General features: G+C 30.8%; 4 protein-coding genes across 6 annotated transcripts in view; 2 read left to right on the top strand and 2 right to left on the bottom strand.

The window, feature by feature from the left end:
• Positions 1-407: 407 nt before the first annotated feature.
• On the bottom strand, positions 408-10514 carry LOC110996001 (protein MEMO1). Its single transcript, XM_022263480.2, has 9 exons — positions 10341-10514; positions 7911-7992; positions 6840-6908; positions 6229-6341; positions 5773-5884; positions 5324-5389; positions 4247-4400; positions 3506-3610; positions 408-2786 (listed from the first exon to the last, which is right to left on the bottom strand). The coding sequence occupies exons 1-9, from the start codon at positions 10387-10389 to the stop codon at positions 2649-2651; spliced, it is 888 nt and encodes a 295-aa protein (XP_022119172.1). The 5' UTR covers positions 10390-10514; the 3' UTR covers positions 408-2648.
• On the bottom strand, positions 8561-9790 carry LOC110996002. The gene is made up of 2 exons (XM_022263481.2): positions 9279-9790; positions 8561-9018 (listed from the first exon to the last, which is right to left on the bottom strand). Exons 1-2 carry the CDS (start codon positions 9647-9649, stop codon positions 8610-8612), a joined length of 780 nt encoding a protein of 259 aa, XP_022119173.2. The 5' UTR covers positions 9650-9790; the 3' UTR covers positions 8561-8609.
• Positions 10515-10779: 265 nt separating the features above from the next.
• Positions 10780-19101, top strand: LOC110996000 (ferrochelatase, mitochondrial). The gene is made up of 10 exons (XM_022263479.2): positions 10780-11045; positions 11568-11686; positions 12218-12383; positions 12951-13068; positions 13690-13791; positions 14712-14874; positions 15809-15964; positions 17042-17158; positions 17748-17875; positions 18538-19101. The coding sequence occupies exons 1-10, from the start codon at positions 11030-11032 to the stop codon at positions 18626-18628; spliced, it is 1176 nt and encodes a 391-aa protein (XP_022119171.2). The 5' UTR covers positions 10780-11029; the 3' UTR covers positions 18629-19101.
• Positions 19102-21405: 2304 nt separating this feature from the next.
• LOC110998854 (leishmanolysin-like peptidase) overlaps positions 21406-27194 on the top strand; it is a 59150-nt gene continuing 53361 nt past the window's right edge. For 2 of the 3 annotated variants that reach the window (XM_045633081.1, XM_045633080.1), the window contains exon 1: positions 21407-21630. In XM_045633081.1, the coding sequence (XP_045489037.1) occupies positions 21490-21630 (141 nt within the window). In that variant the 5' untranslated portion in view covers positions 21407-21489. Of the gene's footprint in view, positions 21631-27194 lie in introns of all 3 variants that reach the window. The other variant, XM_045633079.1, reaches the window with a different exon arrangement.

The raw sequence follows: 27194 nt of genomic DNA, 5'->3' as shown, positions 1-27194 counted from the left end.
CCCATTTGCAAGAGTGAACTTCTTATAGTGTTATTAATTCTGTTTCAACAAACAAAATTTGTCAACAATAGTTTGTGTATTGTTATTTATATTATCGATTGTTATTTATATTTATATTAACGCTGTTATCAGCAATATGAGTTCTTTGCTTACTTCGTTTGGACGGTGTAAGTTCTGTTGATGAGATCTCTATGGTTGAGACCAGAAAACTGTATATGGTGAACAACGAAATTGTAAGGAACTTGTTCTGAAGTAATTGTTGTGTAACTATTATATTTGTTGATTATCATAAATATGAAGAAATAAACAGTTGGGTTCCTCCGTAAAATTCTAGAATCCTATTTTAGGTAAGTATTACCTCAAATAGAATAAAGTGAGAAAATAGAAGGATTTTAAATAAAACAACATTTAATTATCAAATCTTGTTAACACCAACATAATATAGTTTTAAATCTAACAAATTAGAGAACCAAAACAATATTCCTATTGTTATTTCACAAGAAATATTTTATTTAAAAAATAAATGCTAAAAAATATTCTCGCAGTCAACCGGAATAGGAAATATGCGTTATTTTTTTCAGTTATTTTAACAAAACGTTAAATATGTGACAAAACTAAAAGTTGCTCGTACGGACGAATCAAACTATATTCCAATAAAATATTGAATCAGACGTATTTAATTTTAATCTCCGTGATATTAAATAAAACTACAAATATATTTTATTAATATGCAGTATGCACCGAAAATAGTCTAGCTATAATAATATATATTGGCAGCAAGTGTAGAAATGTATGATTCATTCATGGAAATTTAATAAATTAAGCTCATTGTACGTTTTTTATATTTAATACTGAAACAATCACGCATATTTCCCGAAAATTGAAGCAAGTCGTACTACAATCAATCCTGACTTGAGATCTGTGAAAGCCAAAAATATAGACCGATGATATAAGACTTGTAAAATAAAGAAAACTTCTTTCACTCCTGTCAAATTTAAAGGTAGAAAACGTTACCCATTATCTGAGGGATTTTAGTAAAAAAAATATTTTGGAAGGTTATGTAATAAGTATAAACTTGTTAATTATATTTTTCCTTACAGCTACTTACTTTAAATGCATGTTTTACTACCATAAAGGCTGTGCATTTATTCCAAGCGCTCAAAATCCTTTATAACACTACATTGTAAAGGGGGCCGAAAAGGAAAGGAAAAGGGAGGGAAGAAATTATTCCAGGAAAATCTTTTTATAAATATCGCCAAAAAATTAAAATAATGTTCTTTCCTACGGTTACACAAAAACAATTTTGTATTCTTCTATTAAATCAAATCCACCAATATATTGCCAATAATTCAAAATATAGCTTCGTTCAGATTGTGAGAGTAAATTCTTGCTTTCAACACTATGAACGAAGCAATTTTCATACTGAAAGTCCCAAATTTATCGCTAGTTTAAGAAATTTAGTAAAGCCAAGAAATCGAATTGGCTGTGTTCAATCGTTAATTATGTTAAAAGTGAGTACCGCTCTCATGACAGATCTATGACGGTCTGTCAATGTCATAACATATGTCAAGTCTACATTTTGACAATAAACGCATTCTCGATTTTCATGTTTTTTTTAAACGTGCCCCCTTTTCAAGTTAACAAAACAAAGTCAGATAAGTAATTTTTATTACAAAATTTTATATATTTGTGACAATCACTTAACTTTTACTCTTAAAGTAATGAGTGAAATGTAAACTCATGTACAATATAATATTAACTAATTTTCATACGTAAATTCTATTTAAAATATTTCTAAAACATTATATTTTAGATCTGTTTTATAATTTGAGACATTTCTAAGCAGTTCCTGTTTATTATATTTTTTTTATATAAAATTAAAAATGACATAAGCTTGAACCTGAAAAGTTTTACTTTGGAATAAGTAAACTTTACTCAAAAGTAAGGCAGAGGTCAGACGGTCAATCAGATCCTTAAGATCTCGTCAATTAATTGACATACACGGCAGAAAAAAAAACATATGTGCAATTCATACGTGGTAGAATTGAAACCTTCAAAAACAAAGTTTTTATAATTAATCATATATAAATCAAACATATTTTCACTATTTAAATGTATAAAACTTTTCTTTAAAAACAGTATATTTTAATGATACATTTTAATTTGGCAAAAACTAAAATGAAAAAGCGGCAGTAAAAAGAGGCTGTATAATGCGTCCTATCTCATTTCCTCACACGTTAAATCTTATGAATTTATCTCTTTTTACTGTCGCTTTTCCGTTGCAACCGGTTTGAAATCACAACGATTCTAAAGAAGTTTCACTTCAAAAAAATCTAGATTATTAGTGAACCATCAATATCTGTCAATATTTGTGTGCGTGTCTATTACAAAGTACGTAAAGTATTTATGTTTATGCTTAAAAAAAATTGGTAAAGTACTACTTTAATGAACTTACCTTAATATAGCAGTAAGGTAAGTTATTGTATTATGGCAACACAGACCTTATTATCAATATATGTATATTGATTCAATATACATATATTGATATACCGTGATATTGGATCGCGATATAAATTGACCGTCTGACGCCTGCCTAGGAATCAGACTTGTAATATATATACTATATTTATATATTTTTATTACAAGTCTTACTCAAATACTAAAGACGCGCTCGCGTAAGAAACAGAGGAATCCTGCATTGTCATACATTGCGAGGATTGGGCGTATTTGAGAAATTGCATGGACATTTTCGGGCAACTAGGTTGGCTTTGCAGCTTAGCAATTGCCTGAAAAAAAAAATATATTTATAAAATTAAAAAAGATTTTTTTAAATATAATAGCCTTCTGTGCCTGACAGATTTGACTTTTTCTGTCTAAGGGTATTACATTGTTTTCCTTCACCGTACGAGGGCTATATAGAACCAAAACATTTGGTGCACAGCCGTGATCGAACTTACGACCTCGATACGAGTCACACGTGAAACACTGGTAGAAATAATCAAGCAGGCAGATGACTATTTAAAAAAATATACACAAAAATCTGAAGCCCAGACCTAAAAGGCGTCAATAATTTTATTTTATATTATTTCTATATGTATATATTGTTTATTTTAATTATTAACATTTTCGTTTAGTGTATTTGGATGTCACGGCAAGAGGCCCACTGAAAATCATTGTTGCTATCATCAGCATCAGAGTTAGTTGGTGTAGTATAGGCCCATATATTTTTATATATGTGATGCAAATAAATGATTTTTTCTTTCAGTAATCAAACATGTGGAACCAACTTCCCACTCAAGAATAAAAAAATCCAAACCAATTCGAATTCGATTCTTCAAGAAAAAGGGGCTTTTAAAAGGCTGGCAACGCACTCACGATGTTTGGCATTGAGTGTCCATGGGCGGCCGTATCACTTAACATTGGGTGAGCAGTCTGCCCATTTGCCCTCGGTGCTATAAGAAAACAAGGTCCCCAAATTCATAACTTTGTATGTTCCTCTCCTCACCTGTAACAAAACACCGATCGGATGTCTCCCACAAATTGTGTTGCCATATTTATTAAGATACGCTGTGAATGATGCCGGATCCATTTTCTCTATTAGATCCATACCCTAGAATTAAAAATAAACTTAACTAACTTTTATTTTTATTGGAGATATTTTTACCGGCGCAACATTAACTGCACCAAATTGGATTTTAAATGGCTTTATACACACAACAAACATACACACACAGCACACATGTTTAAAACCCGAAATACATATCGGTGATAATGTGTCAAACACTTTATCATCTCTAATATATAAAATTCTTGTGTCACGGGGTTAGTAACCGAACTCCTCCGAAACGGCTCGACCGATTCTCATGAAATTTTGTGTGCGTATTGGGTAAGTCTGAGAATCGAACAGCATTTATTTTTCATCCCCAAAATTCCCTACCACCCCTAAATTTTTTTATTTATTTTTTAGACAAAATTTTTCGTTTTTATTTTTTTACGGTACACCATACAAAAATACATGCAACCCTAAATGTTCACTCCTCTACAATCATCCCTTATGTTTTTTTGTTAATTATAAACTTTAATTTTTTGGCACAAAAACATGGCAAAACGTTTGCCAGGTCAGCTAATTTATTATATCATTGTAATGTTTCCATTGTTCACACTTGTCATTGATGCATGCGTGTATTGTGTTTTTGTGTATTCTCTGTGTTTGTGTGTTTCGTTTTGAAATAAATTAAATCAATACCTGTTTATCGAGCCACTCAATACTCTGATATATATTTCCACGTGCGTTATCACGCCATGTATAACGAAACCGCGATCCCCAATGACAAAAATCCGAGGATATTACCACCAAGTTCTGGGGATCTGCGAGATATGGGGCTAAGATGGAACCGTATCTAAAAGACATCAACTATTTAAAAAACATATGTGCAATTCACACATGGTAAAAGTGAAACCTTTAAAAGCAAAGTTTTTATAATTAATCAAATATAAATTAATCATTTTCCACTAACTAAATGTGTGTGTTCTATAAAAACAGTATATTTTAATGATACATTTTAATTTATAAGTTTAATAAAAATCTTTAGTTTGGCAAAAACTAAAACAACGAAAGTTTGAAATTCGATCAAATAAAAAAGCGGCAGTAAAGAGAGGCTGTATAATGCCTCCTATCTCATTTTCTCCCACGTTAAATCATATGAATTAATGTTTCTGTCTCTTTTTACTGTCGCTTTTCCGTTGCATCCGGTTTGAAATCACAACGATTCTAAAGAAGTTTCACTTCAAAAAACGCTAATGTCATCAACATTGCTTATCTGTTAACGTTTATAGTGTACTTGGTCACCTATCGCCCGAACCCAATAATTAATCCACAATCTTAGATTGAAAAGAATCTGAGATCAGACCGTGACAGTCAATTGATCTACTATCTGCATCCCAATAACGAAACAAAAACAATATATTTTTGACGATGGATAGAATGCAATCTCTTCGCTCTTTACACTCATATTTGATAATCAATATAAACCAAATAAAGTAAATAAAACCGTACAAATAATATTTAAACATACATGCCTATGTTTAAAACATATCAAACAGCATTTTAATTATTTCAAAAACTGGTGTAAGTAAAGATCTTAAGATAGGATATTGGCACAGTTGAATTTTCATACAAAAGATATCCATATCAATAATAACCAATCGACAGATGGCTATTACATCCGTCGATTGGTTATTGGCAAATATTTATAAAAAGTGTTTTCTTTATTTGTATAAGCTATATTAATAAAATAAAATACTATAATGATAAAATACTCACTTCGCCTCTTTCTCTGGAGTAAGCGACCCCACTAAGATTGGTATAATTGTAAAACTGCTTTGGTACCTAGATAAGAAAAGTTTTTATATATTTTACGAAAAACTTTCTGTATATAATTTCAATCTGTTTTGTTTACTTTTTAATATATTTTTTTGTAACAAACACAAGGGTTATCACATGTGAAGGTGATATACGTGATTTTGTCGATAGACACTTTTGCGAGAGGGCTCACAAGTGCGTTGCCGGCTTTTTAGAAATTGGTACGCTCTAATATGTAAAACATATTAAGTATAAGTACTTCTGTGTTTTTAAATTAGTGTTGAAAATGGCACTAGAGAATTGACGCTAGTCGACAAAACACGATACAAAAATTTGTAAGCATCGAAAATTCAAAAAAAAAATTAAAAAATAGTCAAGATAGCATCATAAAAACATACAAACATACTCACTCCTCCATAACTTTAGCGATGTAAGGCAAATGCATTTCTATAGAATGCTCATCTTCATCAGTGGTCACATCCATTCTTTGAAACTGTCTTGTTGCTTCTAACTCGGCGTATACTAAAAAAAAAACAAAAAAAAAATACGAAAATTATTAATATTTGAATAAAAGAATTTTTTGATGACATAATATTTATAATATGAATATATATCTATAAATATAAAACAAAACTAGATTTTTTTATTTAAAAAAATATTTGTCAAATAAAATATGTAGGTACATATATATACCTAACGAACATTATAGACGTCTTGTACATGTATTACTGAATCCAGTATAACAGACAAATTTAGATATACAAATATAAAGAAAAATTATTTACACTTTAAAATGAAGTAAGAAATCCTTTAAAATATGCAAAACCTTTTATATTAATATTAAAAACTTTGTTTGCCGGACTTACTCTGCTTGTCTATGGTGAGATCATACAGCGGGGTAGCATATTTATCTAGAGATGAAAGCGCACAGCCACCAAGTCTGACATGATGCGAAGGACCCAGTATGAAGATACGTTTCCTAAAAATTATAAAAATAACAATAAAACTAGTTAAATCCTGTTTAACTAGTTTGTGAGTATTATATGTGTATATAGGTGAGTTATTATAAAACTCACAAAGTGTTTATATTTGTAAATATTTTGTGAGTTGTCAATGTCAGGTTGACATTTTGTAATTGTAATTCGAATTGTTTCGGAAACATCCCAACATCCTTAGTACTTAAGTAATGACATTTCTATTTAGTAGTACCTTCCTTAGTACTTAAGTATGAAAATCATCCTAACCACCTAGCTGTTCAACTCACCCTACCCGAGTGTATAAGCCGTCTCAAAAGACGAAGAACCCTGGAGCTCGGCAACATTGTCTGAGCTAATATTATTATGGTAGATATTCCTATTGAGGAATGTCTCCACCCGTCAGTCCTCCTACAACTTATCTGCTCATAGACTGATTGCACGATGCGCTCTTGGAAAAAAAAGTAATGACATTTATGTATAAACAATTAATATATACTCACACCACCACTGGGCTAATTTGTCTATAAGCAAATGCTGCGCAGGCGCCGCAATACGAGTAGCCGGCATGTCTGTAAAAATCAGTATCGTTTGGTCCTAAACTATATATATAATAAATTATATAAACAATGACTTCGTTTGCGTCGCTAAGACTCGAATCTCGTTTCAATTTAAAAACATTGTTTACATGACACTTGAAAATTATGATTGTCTAATGTCAAATGTCAAGACGTTTTTTGAAAAACAGATGTCATCAGTGCTAACTCTCGTCTCTCGATACTAATTTTTACCCTAATCAGGCTTCCTAGAAATGCCAACTTGGGGGTTTCTCCCCCAAATTTAGAAGGAATCCATGCGCGTTTTTAGGGAGTACTTAATTCAAGATATTTTAAAATTAAGACATTACCTACATACAATTTATATGAAGTCTTAACCAACCAAAAAATTAAACTAATTAAATATACATTTCTAGCATGGCTATAACTGAAATATCAAAAAAAATTAAGATCGACATAATAACTATTTTATACTAAACAAAAAAACAATAAATAGATGTTTCTTATGGAATATAAAATACAAGTATGTATCACTTATTCCACGTCATCATATTTGAATAGGTAGACAGGCAAAGAAGACAAAGGGTTTAGGAAAAAGCCGGCGAACAAAATCTCTCGGTACTCATATTTGAAATTACCTTTCAAATCTAGTGTACAGCCAACACTTTAGGGTTTTTAAATCGATATTTAAGAGTATATGAAGTTGGACCTGGGTTAAAGTGACCATTCATTCTTCATTCGACCATTGATTCAAAACGAGACATTGGTTTAATTTAGGTCAAAAAATAAGTAGTCAATGAAAAAAACACTTTTAAAGCTATTTATTTGGAAAGCATGGTCATGACCCCCCCTGGATCAGCCATTGTGACAGTCCGTCTGGTGACGTTACCCTAGGGGAAAACATTCTGCAGGAGTTGGCGTCACTGGCATAGATCTCTTGTTTCTCACTTGGCACTGATTATTAAGTTCCATACTTGGACTCTAAGGATGCTAGCAATCACTATACATTTAACTTACGGGGCAATAATAGCACGTGCTGGTCCATGGGTAAGATCAGCTTTTGACAGCCATAGATCTAACTGTCTCGATAATTCAGACCCTGAAAGAAAGTTTACATTGTGTATGAGATATTTTTGCAATTTGCTAAATTGGGCATGTATTATATGCATTTGTCTACAAATGTCCCAAAAACTAAGACAATAATTTAATACATACACACATCCTTTAGTTTTAAACAGTTTTATTCCAACTTAGCCATACTTCAAATTTTATTAAAGTCACTTCAGTTGTTTTTACGATATGGGTATCAAGAATTTTAGAATGTGTAATATAAATAGCCTAGGTAAAAGTTTTCCTCAGGTGTCAGGATTTAAAGTAATTTTTTAACTAAATAGATGTACTTTATCCTGACAGTTCAGACCTCTTTAGACTTAACATAGTAGATATAATTTTTATGCTTTTTGCAAAAGCTATGCCCTATTAAATGACAGTTATTACTTTATTAGTACAAAAGAAATAGAATAATGGGAATAACACAACAATCATTCAAAAAATGAAATAAATAGAATGCTGTAACAACCAGTCACCTACAATGTAATATTTAGAAATAATTTAAAAAAAATCAGCCAATATGATAAAAACTGAGTATATATAATTAAACAACTGAAAAAAATAAACACAATTTAATTTTCTCTAAACATTTAAGTATAAATAACATTAATCAGACTTCAACATAATGTCCACTTTTTCCGAAACATCTTGAAGTAACTTATCACAAAATTTAGGGAACTTTTTCTCAAATTCTGATTTTAAATTGTCAATATCAAACTTCTCTTTTTCAACCTCATCTAACATTGTTTCCGTAACTTCAAACTGCTTCAATTTGTCTATGTCTAGGCCAGAGTGTTTTTTTATTTCTTCCAAGCCATCAATCGCATCATTCACGGCATCTAGAAGTTGTTTATGACCAGTTTCCTTGTTGTAACCAAAATCTATGTTTTTGGTCTCAAGTTTGTCAAGATATGCCTGTTCTGAAGTTGCCAGATTATTTAGGATATCTGTGACCCCAGAACCTTCAATAGTTTCATGGAATCTTGAACAGTCTATAGTTTTTAAATCTAGAAGCCTGAAACAGACACAAAAGCATTAATTTCAGAGAAAGACAAGTTTATTACTTAAAAAAAACAAAAAATCAAGCTGAGTTGAAATCAGTGTTGATTATTTTTATTTTATTAATGATTTAGAAGCGCTTTTTTACATCCATGTCACATCGTTCTGGTAACAACCATTATTAAAGTTATGTACAAACTTAATTGTAATTCCTAGTTGCTTTTGAAGAATATATATAACAAAATAAATATTCACCCGTGTATATTTGTAACTTACCTCTTTTGTTCCACAGTAAATGATATATCTTTTAACCGCCTGTTGGTTTTCTCCAACTGTTCAACAGTTTTACTAAAGCGGTCAGCCAACTGCGTAATTTGAATATCAATATCGGTTTCTTCACGTTTTATTTTCATATCTACCAAGCAATCGGCTAATACATCACGTAGAGAATTTTGCATAATGCTTTCTATAGCTAAATCTTCTCCATCAATTTCAACAAAAACACTGGCATCATTAATTACAGTTCCACTCAAATTTTGACGTGTTTTTGGTTCCCTAACCGATAATTTTTTCGACGTAGATGGCATAACTGATTGCCGTCTTAAAGTTTTTTGTATTTTCGGTGGGCACATTACAGTTTTATCCATTATGAATTATTTTTCAAATTAGCCTAGTATAATACAATAACAAAAAAATATGAATCCAAATCGCGAAACAATACAAAATTCGTTGATCGTTATTGACAATTAACCGTTGTTTTAAACTGCTGTCATGACTACGCCGATGACCGCTTTGTCCCGTTTGAAAACCTCAAAGTTCAAACAAAACCGTAATAATATTATATAGTATGTTATGACTATTAACGTTATTTTTTGCTTTTTCGTTTGTTTTCAATGCAAGCAGTATATTAAATAATAAATTTAAATATTTTTTGAAAAATAGTGTTTCTGGACGAATGTGTCAAATCATCACAATTCATTGAACTTTTAACTCTATTTGACCTTAGTTATTATTTATATTTTTGATCAGATTTCACAAAAGATATTCTAGATTTATGAATGCGAGACATAAAAAATAGTATTTTCTTAGTATGTTATATAGTTCTTTTACATTTCACACTTTAATAGAATATGTAAATTTTACTAGTATGAGATAAAGTTACTGCTGTTATATATTTATTGTACTTTCTAAATAAAAACTACTACTAACTAAAACTTAAGAGTTCCTACACATTTTGTTCCAAACCTTTTGGTTTGATCCAGATAGGATTACAAATAAAAAGTTATAATCCTATCTGGATCTGGAACTGCTGTAATAATATATTTAAAAAGACCATACCATTTTCTGTATACCAGCTACCAGCATGTGAGGCATTACGACAGGACATCTTAAAAGAGATTGCCGTGAAAAGGACAACAAAAGGAACAAGAAAATACCACGAAAACACCAAAGTTAAAATCACAAATCACAAAAATACACAACTTGATAAGTGACCGGGAACATTGACAATTGACATATTACAATTTAAGTTTTTTTTTATTGTTCTTGGATTATTCCACAATCCTGTTTTGTTATGTGTATTTGTATAAAAAATAAATTTTGGACCCAACTAAATACGATTTAATGGAATTTCAAATATTTTAGCAATCCTTTTTTTTATTTTGAAGGTTTTATCTCTAAGGTCTTCTAACAGATTTTTCTCTGGTAGGTTTAAACTTTACTGTCACTGTCAGTATACATCTTTTTCTTTGATTTCACTTTCACAAAATCACAACAAATTAAAAAAAATATGGTTAGGTGTATTATTGCTACAAAATACAATTATAAAAATAATATAAATTAGCGATTAGTAGCAGAAAATTAGTTCAAACTAGTGTTATTTATACTTTATTTAAGTTAATTTCGAGAGTTTATTAAACTGGATCGAATATTTTTCAACTAACCTAACCGGTTTGTACACTCAAAATTTTTTAAATAAATTAAAATTCAGTGCACTTCCGTAATTTGAAAAAAACACACGTTTAAAAATGCTGTCTTTAATCTGTAAGTATTTTTTTTCTTTTTATGTAAACTAAAGTTACTATAAATTATTTAAAACAACCTAACTAAATTAACTATAATGTAAGTTTTACTTCAATTTATAGTGAAATACAAAAAAAAAAATATTGCGACATGTATACTAATTTTGTGTAATATGTTAAATATCAAAGTTTTTATAGGATGTTTAGGGTTAATGACCTTCATGTTTTTAAGTCTGATTTAAAATAACAATCAGAGTCCCATATTTTAAACATGAATTAAATTTTGTACTATATTTATTCATGATAAGTTCTGTTTCTAAATCTTATCATGAGGGCCAAACATGACTTCTATACATCAAATACAACCTTGTTTAGTGTGTATAATTTATTATAATTAAGGTGTTTGAATTGTATTTCAGTACTGTTCTCTAAATGAAAAACTAATAATCATTATATGTGATTTATAATTTTAAATGATTTACTAAATATACAAATATTATATACTATTATAACTAATTATAACTTTTCTTTATTTGTATTATAGGTCAGAATGCTAAAATTCTACCCAAGTTTATGTGCAATGTGAGATGTGCAAGTCAATCACATAAACCCAAAACTGCCATAATTATGTTAAACATGGGAGGACCTCAAACGGTAGACCAGGTGTGTTAAATATAAATTTTAAAAAAATTTGTTCAATTAACAATTTCAGTCACCATGTTGAAATCTCACAGGCCCATTGTGGGTCTCACAGTTGACTTTCAATTTATTCATACCTCTAATATAATTCTTATTAGCTAAATGTCATTCATGTAAAACTTGTATTCTTTTATTTTTCAAATTCAGTTTCATAGTGATCAACAGAGTTGTTTATGTAACAAGAGGTAGTTACTAAAACTTCAAATGCAACAATAGTTTTTTTTCTGCACCAACTGTATTATCCTCTAAAATTATTTCCTAAATGAAATTTAAAACTAAACTTGAGAGGCTAATTCCTTCTTCCTTTATGACACTTTATATTAGACTATAAATGTTTTGTTAGTTTACATGAGTACATACTATAAATTTGAATAGTTTGTTAGTGTATATAAACAAATAGTTTATAATTATGTAAATAAGTTATGTTATATATTTGCTATGTACTGCTGATTAATGCAAAGGTTTGTTATTTACTTCAATCAAACTACATTACAGGTTGGTGATTATCTTCATAGAATAATGACAGATCGTGATATGATACAATTGCCAGTTCAAAGTAAGTTAGGACCATGGATAGCTAGTCGAAGAACTGAGGAAGTTAAAAAGAAGTATCAGGAAATTGGTGGAGGATCACCAATTTATAGATGGACAGATTTACAAGGTATTTAATTTAATGAATAATTTAAAAGATTTTTGTTAATATACTAACAATTTGTTTGCTGTGATATTCTCACAAATACTGAGCTAATTTGAAGTATTTGAGCCAGAATTATTCAATTGCCGGAGACATCATAATTGTTTTTATTTGGAAGGCCAATGGTGTGTTTGGTGTGGTAATTGGTTGCAATTACTGCCATTACCTCGGGTGCACATGAATTTACTCACAGAAGCACCATTTACGCATATCTTGTGCACCCTGAATATTTTTGCTTTTGAGAGGGTTATATTTAGTTACATACTTGAGAATTCACAAGAATTGCATTATTTATAATTAGTTAAAATAAGGTTTAGGTTTAAAGTTTTTACTTTTTATGTATTTAGTGAAGTTTTCTATTGTATTAGTATTAAATTACTGTACAAATAGGAAATGAGAATAAAAAATATTTTTTTAAAAAATAAGCACTAAACAGAGGTCTTGCCTTTGAGGAAATTGACTGAGTACTTAGTATTTCTAAGTAAAATATTCTATAAATCCTAAATAACCTGATTGTATTATTGGTTATTCCAGGCAAATTGCTAACAGAAGCCTTGGATCAAATGTTACCTGAGTCCGCACCACACAAACACTACATAGCGTTTAGATATGTACCACCATTTACTGATGAAACACTGCAAATGATAGAGGCGTTAGTATTTTTAATATAATCATGTATTTTCTTTGTTGTATTTAAATTTTTCTGTGTTATGATTAATACAGATATTTGGGTTTTGAGAGTTCACACTCTGTTTGTTTTGTGATGTATTGTTGTCTTTATTAGTATTTTTTTTAATTCTAAATTAAGTTTTGTACTCTTGCATTTCTTCTGGTAGACACCCAAGACATGGTTTTTTGTTAGAATCATTTAAAAAGGTATAGTACAAAAGTTTCAGAAAAAAGGGATTCTGTATTAAATACTAGCTGACCTGGCAAACATAGTTTTGCCATTTAAATAATAAAAATAGGGTTGATGGGAGAGGGGGCTGAAAATTAGGGTTGTATGTATTTTTTAATGCATGCAAACATAAAAAAATAAAAAAAAATAAAAAAATAATAATTCAGGGGTGGACTACCCTTAACATTTAGGGGGATGAAAAATAGATGTCCGATTCTCAGACATACCCAATATGCACACAAAATTTCATGAGAATGGGTCAAACCGTTTCAAAGGAGTTTAACTACAAACACCGCGATACGAAAATTTTATATATGTATTACATTAACTGCTTACACCTGTATGTGAAATTTTACAAGATTATTTCTATTTCAGTGATGGTGTGCAAAGAGCTGTGATATTCTCACAATATCCACAGTACAGTTGTGCAACCACTGGGTCGAGTTTGAATGCAATCGCTGACTTCTATAAGGATAGGTGAGTTGCATATTAGAAATAATTGCAAAACTTTTTTAAAAATATGTAAATGTTACATTAGAGTACCTATGCCTACAGCATTTGGGATCCTTATTTCATTAAGGATATTAGTATGCTTGAAAGAGTTCAAAGAAAAGCCATGAAAATGATAAGATAACTCAGGAAATCTTATAATCAGACCTTACTGATTTAGAAAGTAGGCGGTTAAGAGGAAACCTCATTGAAACCTATAAAATCCTCACTGGCTACTATAATGTTCCAGGAATTGAGAAGCTCTTTATTTTAAGTGAAAAAGCACATTTGAAGTGTAGCTCTTTAAAACTTAACATTACACAAATTCCCTAAAGAAGTTTCTCCCTAACCGGGTAGTGGCCGACTGGAATAGGCTTCCGGAAAGTTTAATCAGTACACCATCATTGAACTCTTTTAAAAATAGATTAGATATTTTCTCCAAATCTCAAAATACGCGCGCTTCGGCTCATTAAGCTGCTAGTATGGTTAAGTACATAAATATAAATAAATAAAATAAAATCTTTATTCATGACAAAAATTCATATATTGATAGTATTACTGGGAATTTACTGTGTTGTGGGTAACTAGATAAATGAAATATTCAATTTAAAACTGTTTAAAAGAAGTCATTTAAGTGTGACAACTATGTCTTATAAGACATTAAGTATAAGTGAACGTGTTAGTGTGTGAATGGGTGTGAGTGCGCATGTATGTGTTTTAGTTTTTAGCACCTCCCATGCCAAGACATTTAGCCCTCTGGCTTTGTAAGTGTCCATGGGTGGTTGTATCACTTAACATCAGATGACCTGCTACCCCCTGTTCTATAAAAAAAGCTAAAACTAACGCTTTTTTAAAGCCATGTCTTATACACATTATTCTATATAAGGTTATTTTCATATTCATTTCAGGAAACAGCCAAATATAAAATTCAGTTTGATAGAACGGTGGGGAACAAATCAGCTCTTAGCCACAGTTTTCGCTGAACGAATCAAAGAGAAGTTGAAGCTATTCGATGGGAGTGTTAGAGATGATGTCATGATTATGTTCACTGCGCATAGTTTACCATTAAAGGTAAGACTATATATAACATATAAGCATGTACAAAATACACAGAGAGAGCAGTGTTGGCCTAGTGGCTTCAGTGTGCGACTCTCATACCTGAGGTCGTAGGTTCGATCCCCGGCTGTGCACTAATGTACTTTCTTTCTATGTGCGCATTTAACATTTACTCGAACGGTGAAGGAAAACTTCGTGAGGAAACCGACATGTCTTAGACCCAAAGAGTTGATGGCGTAGGCTGATCACCTACTTGCATATTAGATTTAAATATGATCATGAAACAGATTCAGAAATCTGAGGCCAAGACCTAAAGAGGTTGTAGCGCCACTGATTATTATTATTATATATCGAAGACATATCGTCACTACACGGTTATGCTCCAGACGTGTTCGACAGCAACAGTTAAATAAATCAGTGGCTCTACGTTTTAAATCAATTCAAAATTCGAGCGTACTCCTCAAAGGCCGGCAACGCACCCACTAAAATTCGTTGTCTATGGACTTTGATGACTGCCTTTTTGGGCGTCCCACAGGCTCGTTTGCTAATAGCCAAGTAGGTGATCAGCCTCCTATGCCTGACACACGCCAGCGACTTCTTGGGTCAATGGTTGTCACGATGTCTTCCTTCACCGCACGAGCAAGAGTTAAATGCGCACATAGAAAGAGGTGCATTGGTGCACAGCCAGTGATCGAACCTACGATCTCAGTGATTAGAGTCGCACTCGGAACACCGATCCAACCATAACGAATAGCTTTTTTATCGCCATAACTAGATGCTCCTCATCATCGTTAATGTTTGTATTATGACATAAAAATTAATATGACATTTGTATGCTATTTCATGTATCTAATTGTATCACTATCATAGCAAATAAATGATTTCATTTCAACACAATACTGTAAAAGGAATTTACAAATAATGACCTTTGAACCCTTTATAACTTCAGGCGGTATCCCGTGGTGACACATACCCTCATGAGATAGCAGCATCAGTTGCTGCCACCATGAGTAAACTCCAGGTGCCGAACCCTCACAGGCTTGTGTGGCAATCGAAGGTCGGGCCCTTGCCATGGCTTCAGCCGTACACTGATGATGCTATTAAGGTATTATTTTTGTATTACCATCATTAAACATCAAATTCACACACTGGATAATTAAATTGTCTTTTTTCTTTTACTTTCACAAATATTTTAACATCCATTTAAAATTGACATCTTATTTTAGCATACAACGAGCAGCAATCATTGTTTATATATATATAGTAAGAGGAGAAAACCTAATTTTTTGTATTCCCTATTTGGCTCAAAACCATATCATAAAATCGGTATATATGTCGCAGGAAAGTGGTTAAATCAGAGAGTTAATTGAATCTCTAGATAGTTGATGAAAGATCGGCATTCAATCAAGTCACTAGCATTTTCATATAAATAAAGCAGCGTCGAAAACGTTACGTATAGGAATCAGAGAATGTTTAAACATAAGTCTAGTTACAGGAATTGTCAAACCATTGTCTGTATTAAGTTTGACAGTTCACAGATAAGAAATGTGACGATAAATGTATAATATAATTAATGTGTTGTTTATAATTATACATTTAGAATAGATTTACACTGCTAAAGTTTAAATATTAATTATTAATTACTTCTATTTGACAAAAACAAATAAAACCCAATAGGTACATAAAATATTTTATGAACCCATATAAATCATATAAATGTATTTACCTAAAATATCTAAATAGAACAATAAACTAAAAATAAAATAGTCTTATTAAATATATATATAATATAATATAGTATAGCATAATATAATATAATGTATAAATATAAAAGTAATTAATATAAACCTGTTATATCAGGCTATGCCATCAATGCCACATCTAGTAATAAGTCCAATTCTAAACCTATGTTTTTGCTTGGTTGACCATTTCGAGTCTGTTGTGTCTACCTGCATTTTTGTTACTGTATTTGTTTTGTGAATTTTTGTATAGGTACCTTCTGTGCGTTCTAGTAATAATTATTTAGTCTTGTAATGTTTTTCTCAGTAAGCGAATTTTTTAATTCATATGAGAAATAAAGTTATTCTAACCGTATAAATTGTTGAGATGTTATAAATATTTTTATCGATAACTAGATTTGTAGTTGTAATACATGTTTATAATAGTGTTTTAATTTTTTCAGTCATACGCAAAGAAGGGAGTGAAACACATGATCCTTGTGCCAATAGCGTTTGTCAATGAACATATTGAGACATTACACGAGTTGGATATTGAGTACTGTGATGAAGTGGCTAAAGAGGTAGAGTTCTTTTATTTTATCTTTATTTTTAACTAGAATCTTGATTTTTGTATGAAGGACATTCACAGCTCAATATAAATTTCATAACATTAACTAAGCCATATATTAAAAGTAATGTGATGTTATCTGATGGTACTTCATAATATTTTTAAAATAATATTCAGAATCAAGACTTAGGAAACATGATTCCAATTCTAAAGGCCTTTTAGATTTTGACATACTTAGAGCTATGTCTATTATGTACACATAGTATACATTTATGTAATTATAAAGAGTTTATATAATATTAATTATAATTATTAAATATAATTTAATAAATAAATAAATATTTATATCACTATACGAAATATAATGTAAGAATGACTCTGGTATGTACATAGTATAAATATAGTTTACCAAATCAAATGTCAGAAAAAGTTGAGGTGTACCCTCACCACTTAGGGATATAAAATTAATTTACAACCTCTCAGTAGTACGCACCTACTGAATATAGACAAAAGTATATTAAAATCGGTCAAGCCGTTTTGGAAAGTTCGCATATAGACTAACACGAGATTTTTAAAAATATTTATATTATAAATATTTACAGGCTGGTGTTAAGCAAATAGAGAGGGCTGCAGCACCCAACGATCATCCCACATTCATAGCAGCTATGGCCGATGTTGTGGCCAAGCATTTAACATCTGGACCAAGTGTCTCCAGACAGTTTTTGTCCAGGTATATTTATGTTAAAAATAAATAAATAAATAAAAAATAAATAAATAAATGTTTGAAACCCAATATTTATGCTAATATATATCTCTATAGTCTAATCTATAATGTCAAATTTGTCTTTGATTAATGTTTGAATGATGTTTTAATTTTTAATATTTTTTATAATACTAACGGACTTGACTGATGGTGTCCTGTACAAGACTTAGAAAAATTAAAATAAAAACACCTCAATTTTTATTACATTAATAATTTCTTGTTGAAAGAAACAACAAAGATGCACACACACATTGGCACACACATTATTTAGACATACTAATAAACAAACATTAAAAAAACAAAGATTTTAACTTAGGATAAGATTACACACATTGGCTTATCATACTCAATATATAGTATGTAGTTAGTAAATTAATTCTCAATTGTAACAATATCATCATAATTGTAACAGGTTAAAAGATAACCTCATTTTTAAGTTAGTTAATGTATTGTATAAATAAATTGTTTAACTAATTATGAGAATTTCAGATATTAATATTTTAATAGGAATTCTTTCTTTAATTAGTTTATGAAGCTTGCTGTTTTTTTTTAAAAAATGCAATGCTGTTGTTTTTAAAATAGTAATTTTTTTTCAAAATGGAATGCATTATTTTGCTTTTTTTTTTCAGATGTCCACACTGCGTTAGTGCAAGATGTCAGTCATCTAAAGAGTTTTACAAAAAATTGTGCAATTATATTGAGTGCTCTAAAGAGATGTAAAAATTTTAAATTAAATTTAGGTTTTTTTAAATAGACAAATAAGTTTGTCTATTTATAAAAAAAATATGGATTCCATCGCGGAATATCTTGACTTGTTATGTTAATAAAATTCGATTTGTTTACAAAGGAAATAGATTAAAAGGTTTAATTATAAGACAATTACTCATAATATGGCATGGTCACCAGACTAAATAGTTGTTAATTAATGGTCACGTAACTAAGTTAAATATCATAGCAGTGTCGTCGACAATTTGAAGCTTACAAGGCTTAAAATGATATTTGTCCCACATTTGGGACCAGGCAATGAAAACTAAATAAACACATTGTACTGTATTTTCTTATAGTTTGTATATGACATTGTTGTAATGAAGCCATCACAATCTCAATGCATTTGAATTATATTTAGCGGAATTGTTTTCTAGGGTTTTAGGTTATTGTATATATTTGGTACATAATAAATGTTTTTGGTTATATTTGTTTTATTTTTAACTACACTACACTAAAAATATATATATAAATATATAATAAATATAGAAATATATATATGCATTCATATTTCTTAAATAAAAAAAAAATCAAATTAATTAAATAAAAAAAAACAATTGACTTTAACCTTTTCTATTTAAACAATAAAAAAATAATCATTTGGAGTCTGTAGAAGTTACAGTTTGGAAACATAAATTTAACATTCTCACACCCACCCCCGCAATCCCTGTTGGAAATAGAATTTCGTAAAATCCTATTTGAGATGATTTCTGCATGACAAATAAAAGATTACTACCATATTTAAAGTCTATAGAGGTTACAGTTTGGAAATAGAAATTTCACATTTTAACACCCACTACCGCAATCTTTTTCGGCGGTGGGTTGTTGTAAAATCCGCTCTTAAATCATTTCTGCATCACATATAGACGACTCTAGCTAAATTTGGAGTCTGTAGGAGCTACGCCTCTAAAAAAATAAAAATTTTCATTGTTAAACCACCCCCGCAACCTACTGTGGGGTGAGCTACCGTAAAATTCGTTCATAGACTATTTCTACATCTCTTACAGAAGATTCCTACCAAATTTGGAATTTATAGGAGCTATAGTTTAAAAACGGGAATTGTTCATTGTTAACGCCCCCGCAATCCCCTTGGGGGGATGAATTTTTTAAAATCCGTTTTTAGTTGACCTCTACATAACGAAAGTAATATTCCTACCAAGTTTCACATTTCAAAGTCCTATAGTTCCCGAGATTTCGTGATGAGTAACTATAGAAATTGGAATTCTTAGCTGAATGTACCTAAAAGAACATTATCCGTTTAGTAAACTCCGTTGCCATGGAAACAAAAGAATCAAGAGAAAACGCTTGCAATTAGCGGGATAAATGTTCATAAAAGTAAAACAGCAATAAAAAAATGAAGGAACGTTAGAATTCGAAAAATAAATAGCCATAATACTATCTAAGAAAAATTTCGCATCGAATAGTGGTAGTTTCATGTCGATAAGATCAGTGGTTTAGGCGTGAAAGAGCCTCAAACGAAGACCATTTTCATTATATATATATAGATAGGCCTTAGCAGGCAGATTTACTTTAATGTACGATTTAAATTTATTTATTGACAATATTTGTATTGTATCTCACTAGGGATTTTGTTGAAAAAAACGTATGCAATTGCCTTGGAAAGAATTTTGTCTTTATTACGAGTACACAAAAACTTATATATTAAGATTTGACTGACCCCATTATTTATAGGATATTGCCCTGTTAAGTAATTAATTATCTCGTCTTTGTTAAATTGCATTGAAACCATGTACGCTAGCAATAACTGTACCTAATATAGTCATAAAATGACCATGCATGCATCCATTATTAATAATTGTTAACATAATATTTGGTTCATTCCTTTTATACTAAAAAATAACGATAAAATTTATTTGCCTAGATGCACTCTACACTTAGATACAGTTGGCTTTTGACTAGTGTTCACTGGAACCTAATTTAAAAAAAGGTGGCCCTGAATTGTATATAGGTAAATTACTGATTTACAGTACCCATATCTTTACATCACTTTCTCCTTTTGAAATCCTGTACTATATAATTAAAAGATAATACATTAATTTACCCCTCCTAAAACATTAGCTAACCTTAGATTTTAAAAATAGATATTAAGGTTCTTTCACAATGAAGTCTTTAACTTTTGTTTACTCGAGATGTGAAACCAACATTAAGGCAAAATTATTAATTTTAAATCCTCGTATAATTGCAAATAAGGACAGGTAATCAAGGCCGTATTGATTACACATCTAAATATTCTATACACACGCTTGCTATTTATTGTGTAAATAGGTCATAGAACTGTTTTTGCATATGTTGTAAGACTTTATCAAGTGTCTCGTTGAAACGTCAAACGCCACTAGTATGTACTATATTATATGCATTATATATATATATTATATACCTACATATTAAAATGCACGATTCCCATTTGCAAGACCTTACGTATAATTTTAAGAAGGACTATTACAAGTTCTAAGACAAGGACAAGACTATGTAAACTTTAAAATATTTAAACAATATAATAAATTTATTTTTAATGATTTTTCTCTTTTATACGGTTAAACGGTCGCTTTCATATTTTAATTTAAATATCGCGCCATGACCTTTAAAAATAAAACATGGCAGTTTCAATTTCAATGGTGCACAAATGACAGATCACAGCTGAGACATAACGAACTGAAGTAAGCGACAAGCGCAATACGTCAATAAGTTCATTCCGTGTTCCAACTTCCATCATTTACTAATAAAATTAGTTAGACCGCAAAGCTTGGTATGTCAACACGTGTCGTAGGTTTAAAATGTAAACAATTCATGTGAAAATGTCGAAAATGACACTATATGTGTGTGTTTGTGTTGTTTTGTATATGAATAGTGTGGTTTCATATTCGTTTGTAAATGAATTGGAGACAGACCAACATCAACACAGACATTGTACACATGAACACCCCAAAGAAGACCAAGTAAGTGCTGTAATAATTAATTTGATTATAAACAATCTCTTTGATGCATTTAAGTCGAACATTTAGATGCGAATATTGATTTATATTTAAATATTTGACCGGCGGGCTTTTTGATATATCTATGACTCATCTCGACAAAGAAATTTATTTACATTTACAACTTTATATTCGCATCTCTTTGGAAAATAATATGGATTCTTTAAACATTTTTGAATATTGTATCAGGTAAAATATATGTGTATAGCTAACCTGAAATTAGTTTAAACATACATTTTTTTCTTAATTCAACACTGAAGTTAGTTCATAAAATTATATATATATAAATATATATATATATATATATATATATATATATGTATTATGTAAATATTTTTTTAACATTGCGTACGTTTATATTATTTTTTATTAGTTTTTTTATATCTCCGAGTTCCGACCTCAAAATGGGTTTGACCATCTCTCATTTGATCTCTTTTTCTCATCAGTTGTACATATAACTTATAACATTATTCTCTTTTTCTCGTTCTGATATCGCATAGCATTCCTCGTCTTGGTGTAACTAATTTAGTCCGTCGCTTTTTGAAGATAAAAACTATCTCAACTTTCATTGGGGATTTTTTTTGTTTTTAAATTGAAAAGTTTTGACCCGTTTACAAGCTGTGAGTTATTAGATTCATGTTTATGTCTAAATTACACATTTGTTTTGTTCATTGATTTACTTCTACTTGTTAACGTTTTTTAAATTATTAGTTTGTGTAAAAAGTTATGACGAGGATTTCAAGAAACGATATCCATTCGATGAATTAACAATATAAACAGATAAACCTATGACATTGCTCAGTTATTGATCGGAATATGCTAATAATATACTTAGTATAACTTATATTACTATAATTCACATATATTTAATAATTTTCATCATTTATTTCCTTTCTTATGTTTGAACTATATGTATTCCATATGGCCTATATGTATTAGTACAATTGCTTTTTTTTGTTAAACATTATGTTAGTTGTAGGAATACGAAATTTATAGTAAAACAGACGAATCAATGTCGTCCACTATTTCATGAGATGATCAATCACGATTCGATTCGCTTTTGTTTTCTTCAAAATTTACGTTAGAAAATAAAATAATTACAATGAACTATGTTTTATGATATGTAGAGTTATTTATTGTTCTATTGTATTTTATTAATGCATAAAAATATATTTCTTATCTACATTTATTATGTCTCTCTATTACGTCTGTGTTAATGTTTTCTCCTTCTCCTTAACTTCCTTGGGTGATTTACTGTGACTGAAACTTTTATTTCAGAATTTATGCAATATTTTTAATAAAATAACAGGGAGGGAAAATTTGGTAAACGAGTAATACAAAATGTTATTATTTATTTATAATCTTTAATACCTAATTTTCCTCCTGAATAGATCGCAATGACCTTAAAGATAGTTTTAGTTTTGATTATAATTCTACCAAATAATAAACAGTGGTAATAATTTTTTTTAACATTTGCTCGAACGGTGAAGGAAAACATCGTGAGGAAATTGACATGTCTTAGACCCAAAAAGTCGACGACGTGTATAATGTCGTCAAATGTTTCAAGTTTAATTTCGCCGGAGACTGTTTTTGATGTTAGGCATATTGACTAGTTCGTGGACGTAATAAAAATAAGCATTTATAAAGGTTGTAGCAGTGTGGGTTTTTTATCGTTCCATATTTTCTTTGTTGCCTGGAAGAAATGGCTTGTTAGCGATAAGGCCGCCGTTGTTGTAACTTGTGTAACCTGCTTTTTTGTTTTTTTATATGTGTGATTTTGTATATTATGGTAACTAAGTGTAAATAAATAAATATAGGTATGACGTGGCAGGACGCGACTAAATAAAGAAAATTCCAATGATTAATGAATTTCCATAAAAATGTTATCCTTATTTCAATGCTGTTTTGTTATGGATAGGTATATGTTAATTGCCCGCATTACGTCTTCGTGGCTTAGCAGGAATATAATTTAGTATGACATTCTGAAGCGAGACAAGAGTATGTATGTCAAAATTTTGTCTTCGGTCACGTTCGGACGTATGGGAGAATACAAACTATCATCCGTATTATCTCGACGTCCGTTTTCTTAGAGCGCGGCCACAAGTTGTGGTAACGGTGCATTGCGGCGCCGCACCGCAATTATTTCGAGCTATAGGGTGCCACACGGGCGTTACGGTGTGGCAATATATTTTACCCCTCCCCGCTTCGTCTATATAGGTATTTGTGTGTAGGATGACTTTAAGGATTATCCTGGCCAACAACCTTTTCCGAGAAAATAGAAATTCTGCTATCAGAATATATATATATATATATATTCTTAATTGAAGTAATGTTTCATCAAATTGTAGGTTTAAAAGAAGCCCGATAAATATTTTGCCGTCAAAGGCGCTTTGGGTCGCCATCTTAAGATGTGCTGAGTTTCGGTATTCGTGTTAAGAAAGTCATATGAGCATTTTAATTACATGACAATCGTTAGAAAGCGTTGCGATTCAAGAATAACACTAATTTCTAGTCTACCACATGGTACAGTGGGTTTTACACCACGAATTATGTTTAATATTTAGTCTCATAGAAAAAAGCAGTATTGGCCTAGTGGCTTTATCGTTCGACTCTCATACCTAAAGTCGTAGGTTTGTAGGTTGCATTCATGAGACGAAGACCTACTGTAGACTCAGTCCTAATGTCGACACAGGACCACCTACTTGCCTATTAGATTGACAAATGATCATGAAATAGATTCAGAAGTCTGAGACCAGAAAAAGGTTTGTTTAAAATAAGTGGGTAGCATTTATTTTAATGGGAACTTATATAAGAAGTCACGAAGGTTTACGTTTCTGTCAAAGAGTATTTGTTTAGGTTAAAATAACAAAGTAATTTACAATAAGCGATTTATTTCCAACACACAAGTATTAATCATAAGTGCTCATGAGCTGAGCATTAACATTGACATAACATTAATTACTAACTGATAAAATTAATGATTTGCTTTTTTTTAAAAAGAGTACCGAGAGTTTTTTACGCCGGCTTTTTTTCTCGGCCAACACCCTCTGTCTTCTTTGCCGATGAGTAGGGATGCCAACAGGCTCGAATTTAATGACGTGGAATAAGTGATACCATGATGATCTTATGTTCCGAAATAAACGTATTTTATTTTGATATTTAAACGAAACACACACGGAAACACACAAAATATTAATAACCAACGCTCTGTCCCGGCTTCGGTTGGACTTTTTGTAGATATTTAAGTATATGTACTTTAATATTGTGGAACTTTTTTTTTCAAGTTTTTTCAAAGCGCATGCGATGAAAGTATGAATTTTTTTACACCGTAACATTATTGTATAAAAAATCCATTTAAACAAAAATGCTAATTGAAGCATTTACTTGGTGTATTGCGATACTTATTCGTTGAGCGAGGAGAGCACCAGGTCTGGGTGACCTGTACCATCTTCCAGGCGCCAACTTAAATATTAAATTAGCGGCCGTGTACTAGAACCCCCCCCAATAGGTTCACTTCTAAAGCAACAAAATTAAATGACAAAAGTGTCTAGTGGTTATAATAACATAGTAATACTATATACTTAAGTCATATTTGCGTGTTAAAGAAAACTAATTACTTAAAAAGAAAACTAATTACTTAAAAAGTATTTATTTTTAACACGAGAAACATGAAACGATAAACAAGTATTGTTACTTAGACATCTTCACGTTTTTTATCTACTTAATTATTTACAGAAAAATAAAGATTATAAATTTACAAGTATTCAAATATATTATTAATATAAAATAAAATTTCAGAAAATGTAAAAAATCGAAACGAAATAACAGGTATGTAGAGGCCCAGAGGCACCATCCCCTCCACCTTTTGATGGGCTGAAATTTTCTCAAAATATTGTAGATGTCCTATTAAATTGGATGTAGACTGTTTCATATTATTTTGTGATTATTTTCTTACCATCGGAAACTAGAGATTTTAACAAACAGAAAGTACTTGAAATCTCTAGTTTTATGTGTATGTGACTTTTTTCCATAGAACTTTTAGTTTTGCTGGAAATCGACTTAAACTGTTTTTTACCCTAAAACTCACCCCCTTACGACCTTAGATCGCCCACAAATTATTTTTCCTTTCATTTTTATAATATTCTCCCCCTTTTACAATGGGTCTACCATTATTTTTTTGGTTTCAATTATAAACGATCGATTTAAATACGATTATATAATAACAATTAAAATAAATAAATAGATCCTGGTCTACTAGGCTACCATATTATTTACCCCTTTGGCCCTTATTTACACTTGGTAATACAATACATAAAAGAAATACTGTTATATTTTTTTTAACAAAGAAATGTTTTTTAAAAGCAATTGACTTTGTATCTAATGAATAAATTCTTTGCGATCATGTCATTAACATAACTATGATAAGAATGCGGTAGAGTTATATTATACATTAAACCTTTACGTATATATAAACCAGCTCTGTCTGACTTCATGATGATGAACCCAGCTATGTTGCGTATAGAATTAATTTATAACAGCACCTGGAGTATGTCGTATTGCAGCACAATTGAGGTGTTGAGTTGTTCAGATTGCAGCTGACTTCCATCATCGGTCGTTGATAAATAAGAAATTCCATCCATATCACCTCGACATCTGACGACAACTGAGCGATCTTTATGTCGCCACCACCATGTAGAACCAGTTGCCCTTTGAAGTATTTCTAATGACTTCTTACGCCGGCAATGCACGAGCCGGTTTTTATAAATAGTGCAATACAAACGGGGTAAGCGGGCAGGAGGCTTACCTGATGTTAAGTGATACCGCCGCCCATGGACACTCTCGATGCCAGAGGGCTCGCGAGTGCGTTGCCGGGCTTTTAAGAATTTGTACGCTCTTTTCTTGAAGGACCCTAAGTCGAATTGGTTCGGAAATACTTCAGTGTTATTGTGTTATTATTAATAAATATACTATAATTAGTATTCATATAAACATGGGGTGTTGCCCAAGGGAAATAAGTCTAATTAATCCGCCACATTTTGTATATCAAAAACTACTGTTTTGCTATTTATGAAATTTGTATTGTTTCTAAGTCAGAATAAATCTTTATAACCGGAAATATAATTGTATAAAACACGTTAAAATTGTGTAATTCAATTAATAGCTTCGTTAAGCAGATTAAATTTTTAATCTAAATAAATATACCGTGACGAAGCATTCATTAGATATTTGTTACGAGTTATTATAGCATTAGTAATAGATCTCTTTTACGGATAACGGATAGTTACGCGTCATTTGTATAACTTCACGTAGGTAACACTGGTGTACTTCCGATTTCCGAACCAATTCGACTTAGGCTCCTTCAAGAGACGAGACTACTAATTCTTAAAGGGCCGGCAACACAAATGTGAGAGTCCACGGGCGGCGGTACTTATCAGATGATTCTTTGCCCGTGTGATGTCCTGTTCTCTACAATCACTTAGAGAACTGTCTTAAAAGAAAGTCTGTCTGATGAAAGACCTGGATTGATG

The sequence above is a fragment of the Pieris rapae genome, chromosome 22 (assembly GCF_905147795.1).
Source record: "Pieris rapae chromosome 22, ilPieRapa1.1, whole genome shotgun sequence".
Classification (NCBI taxonomy): domain Eukaryota; kingdom Metazoa; phylum Arthropoda; class Insecta; order Lepidoptera; family Pieridae; genus Pieris; species Pieris rapae.
This window is presented reverse-complemented; position numbering and strand designations above follow the sequence as displayed.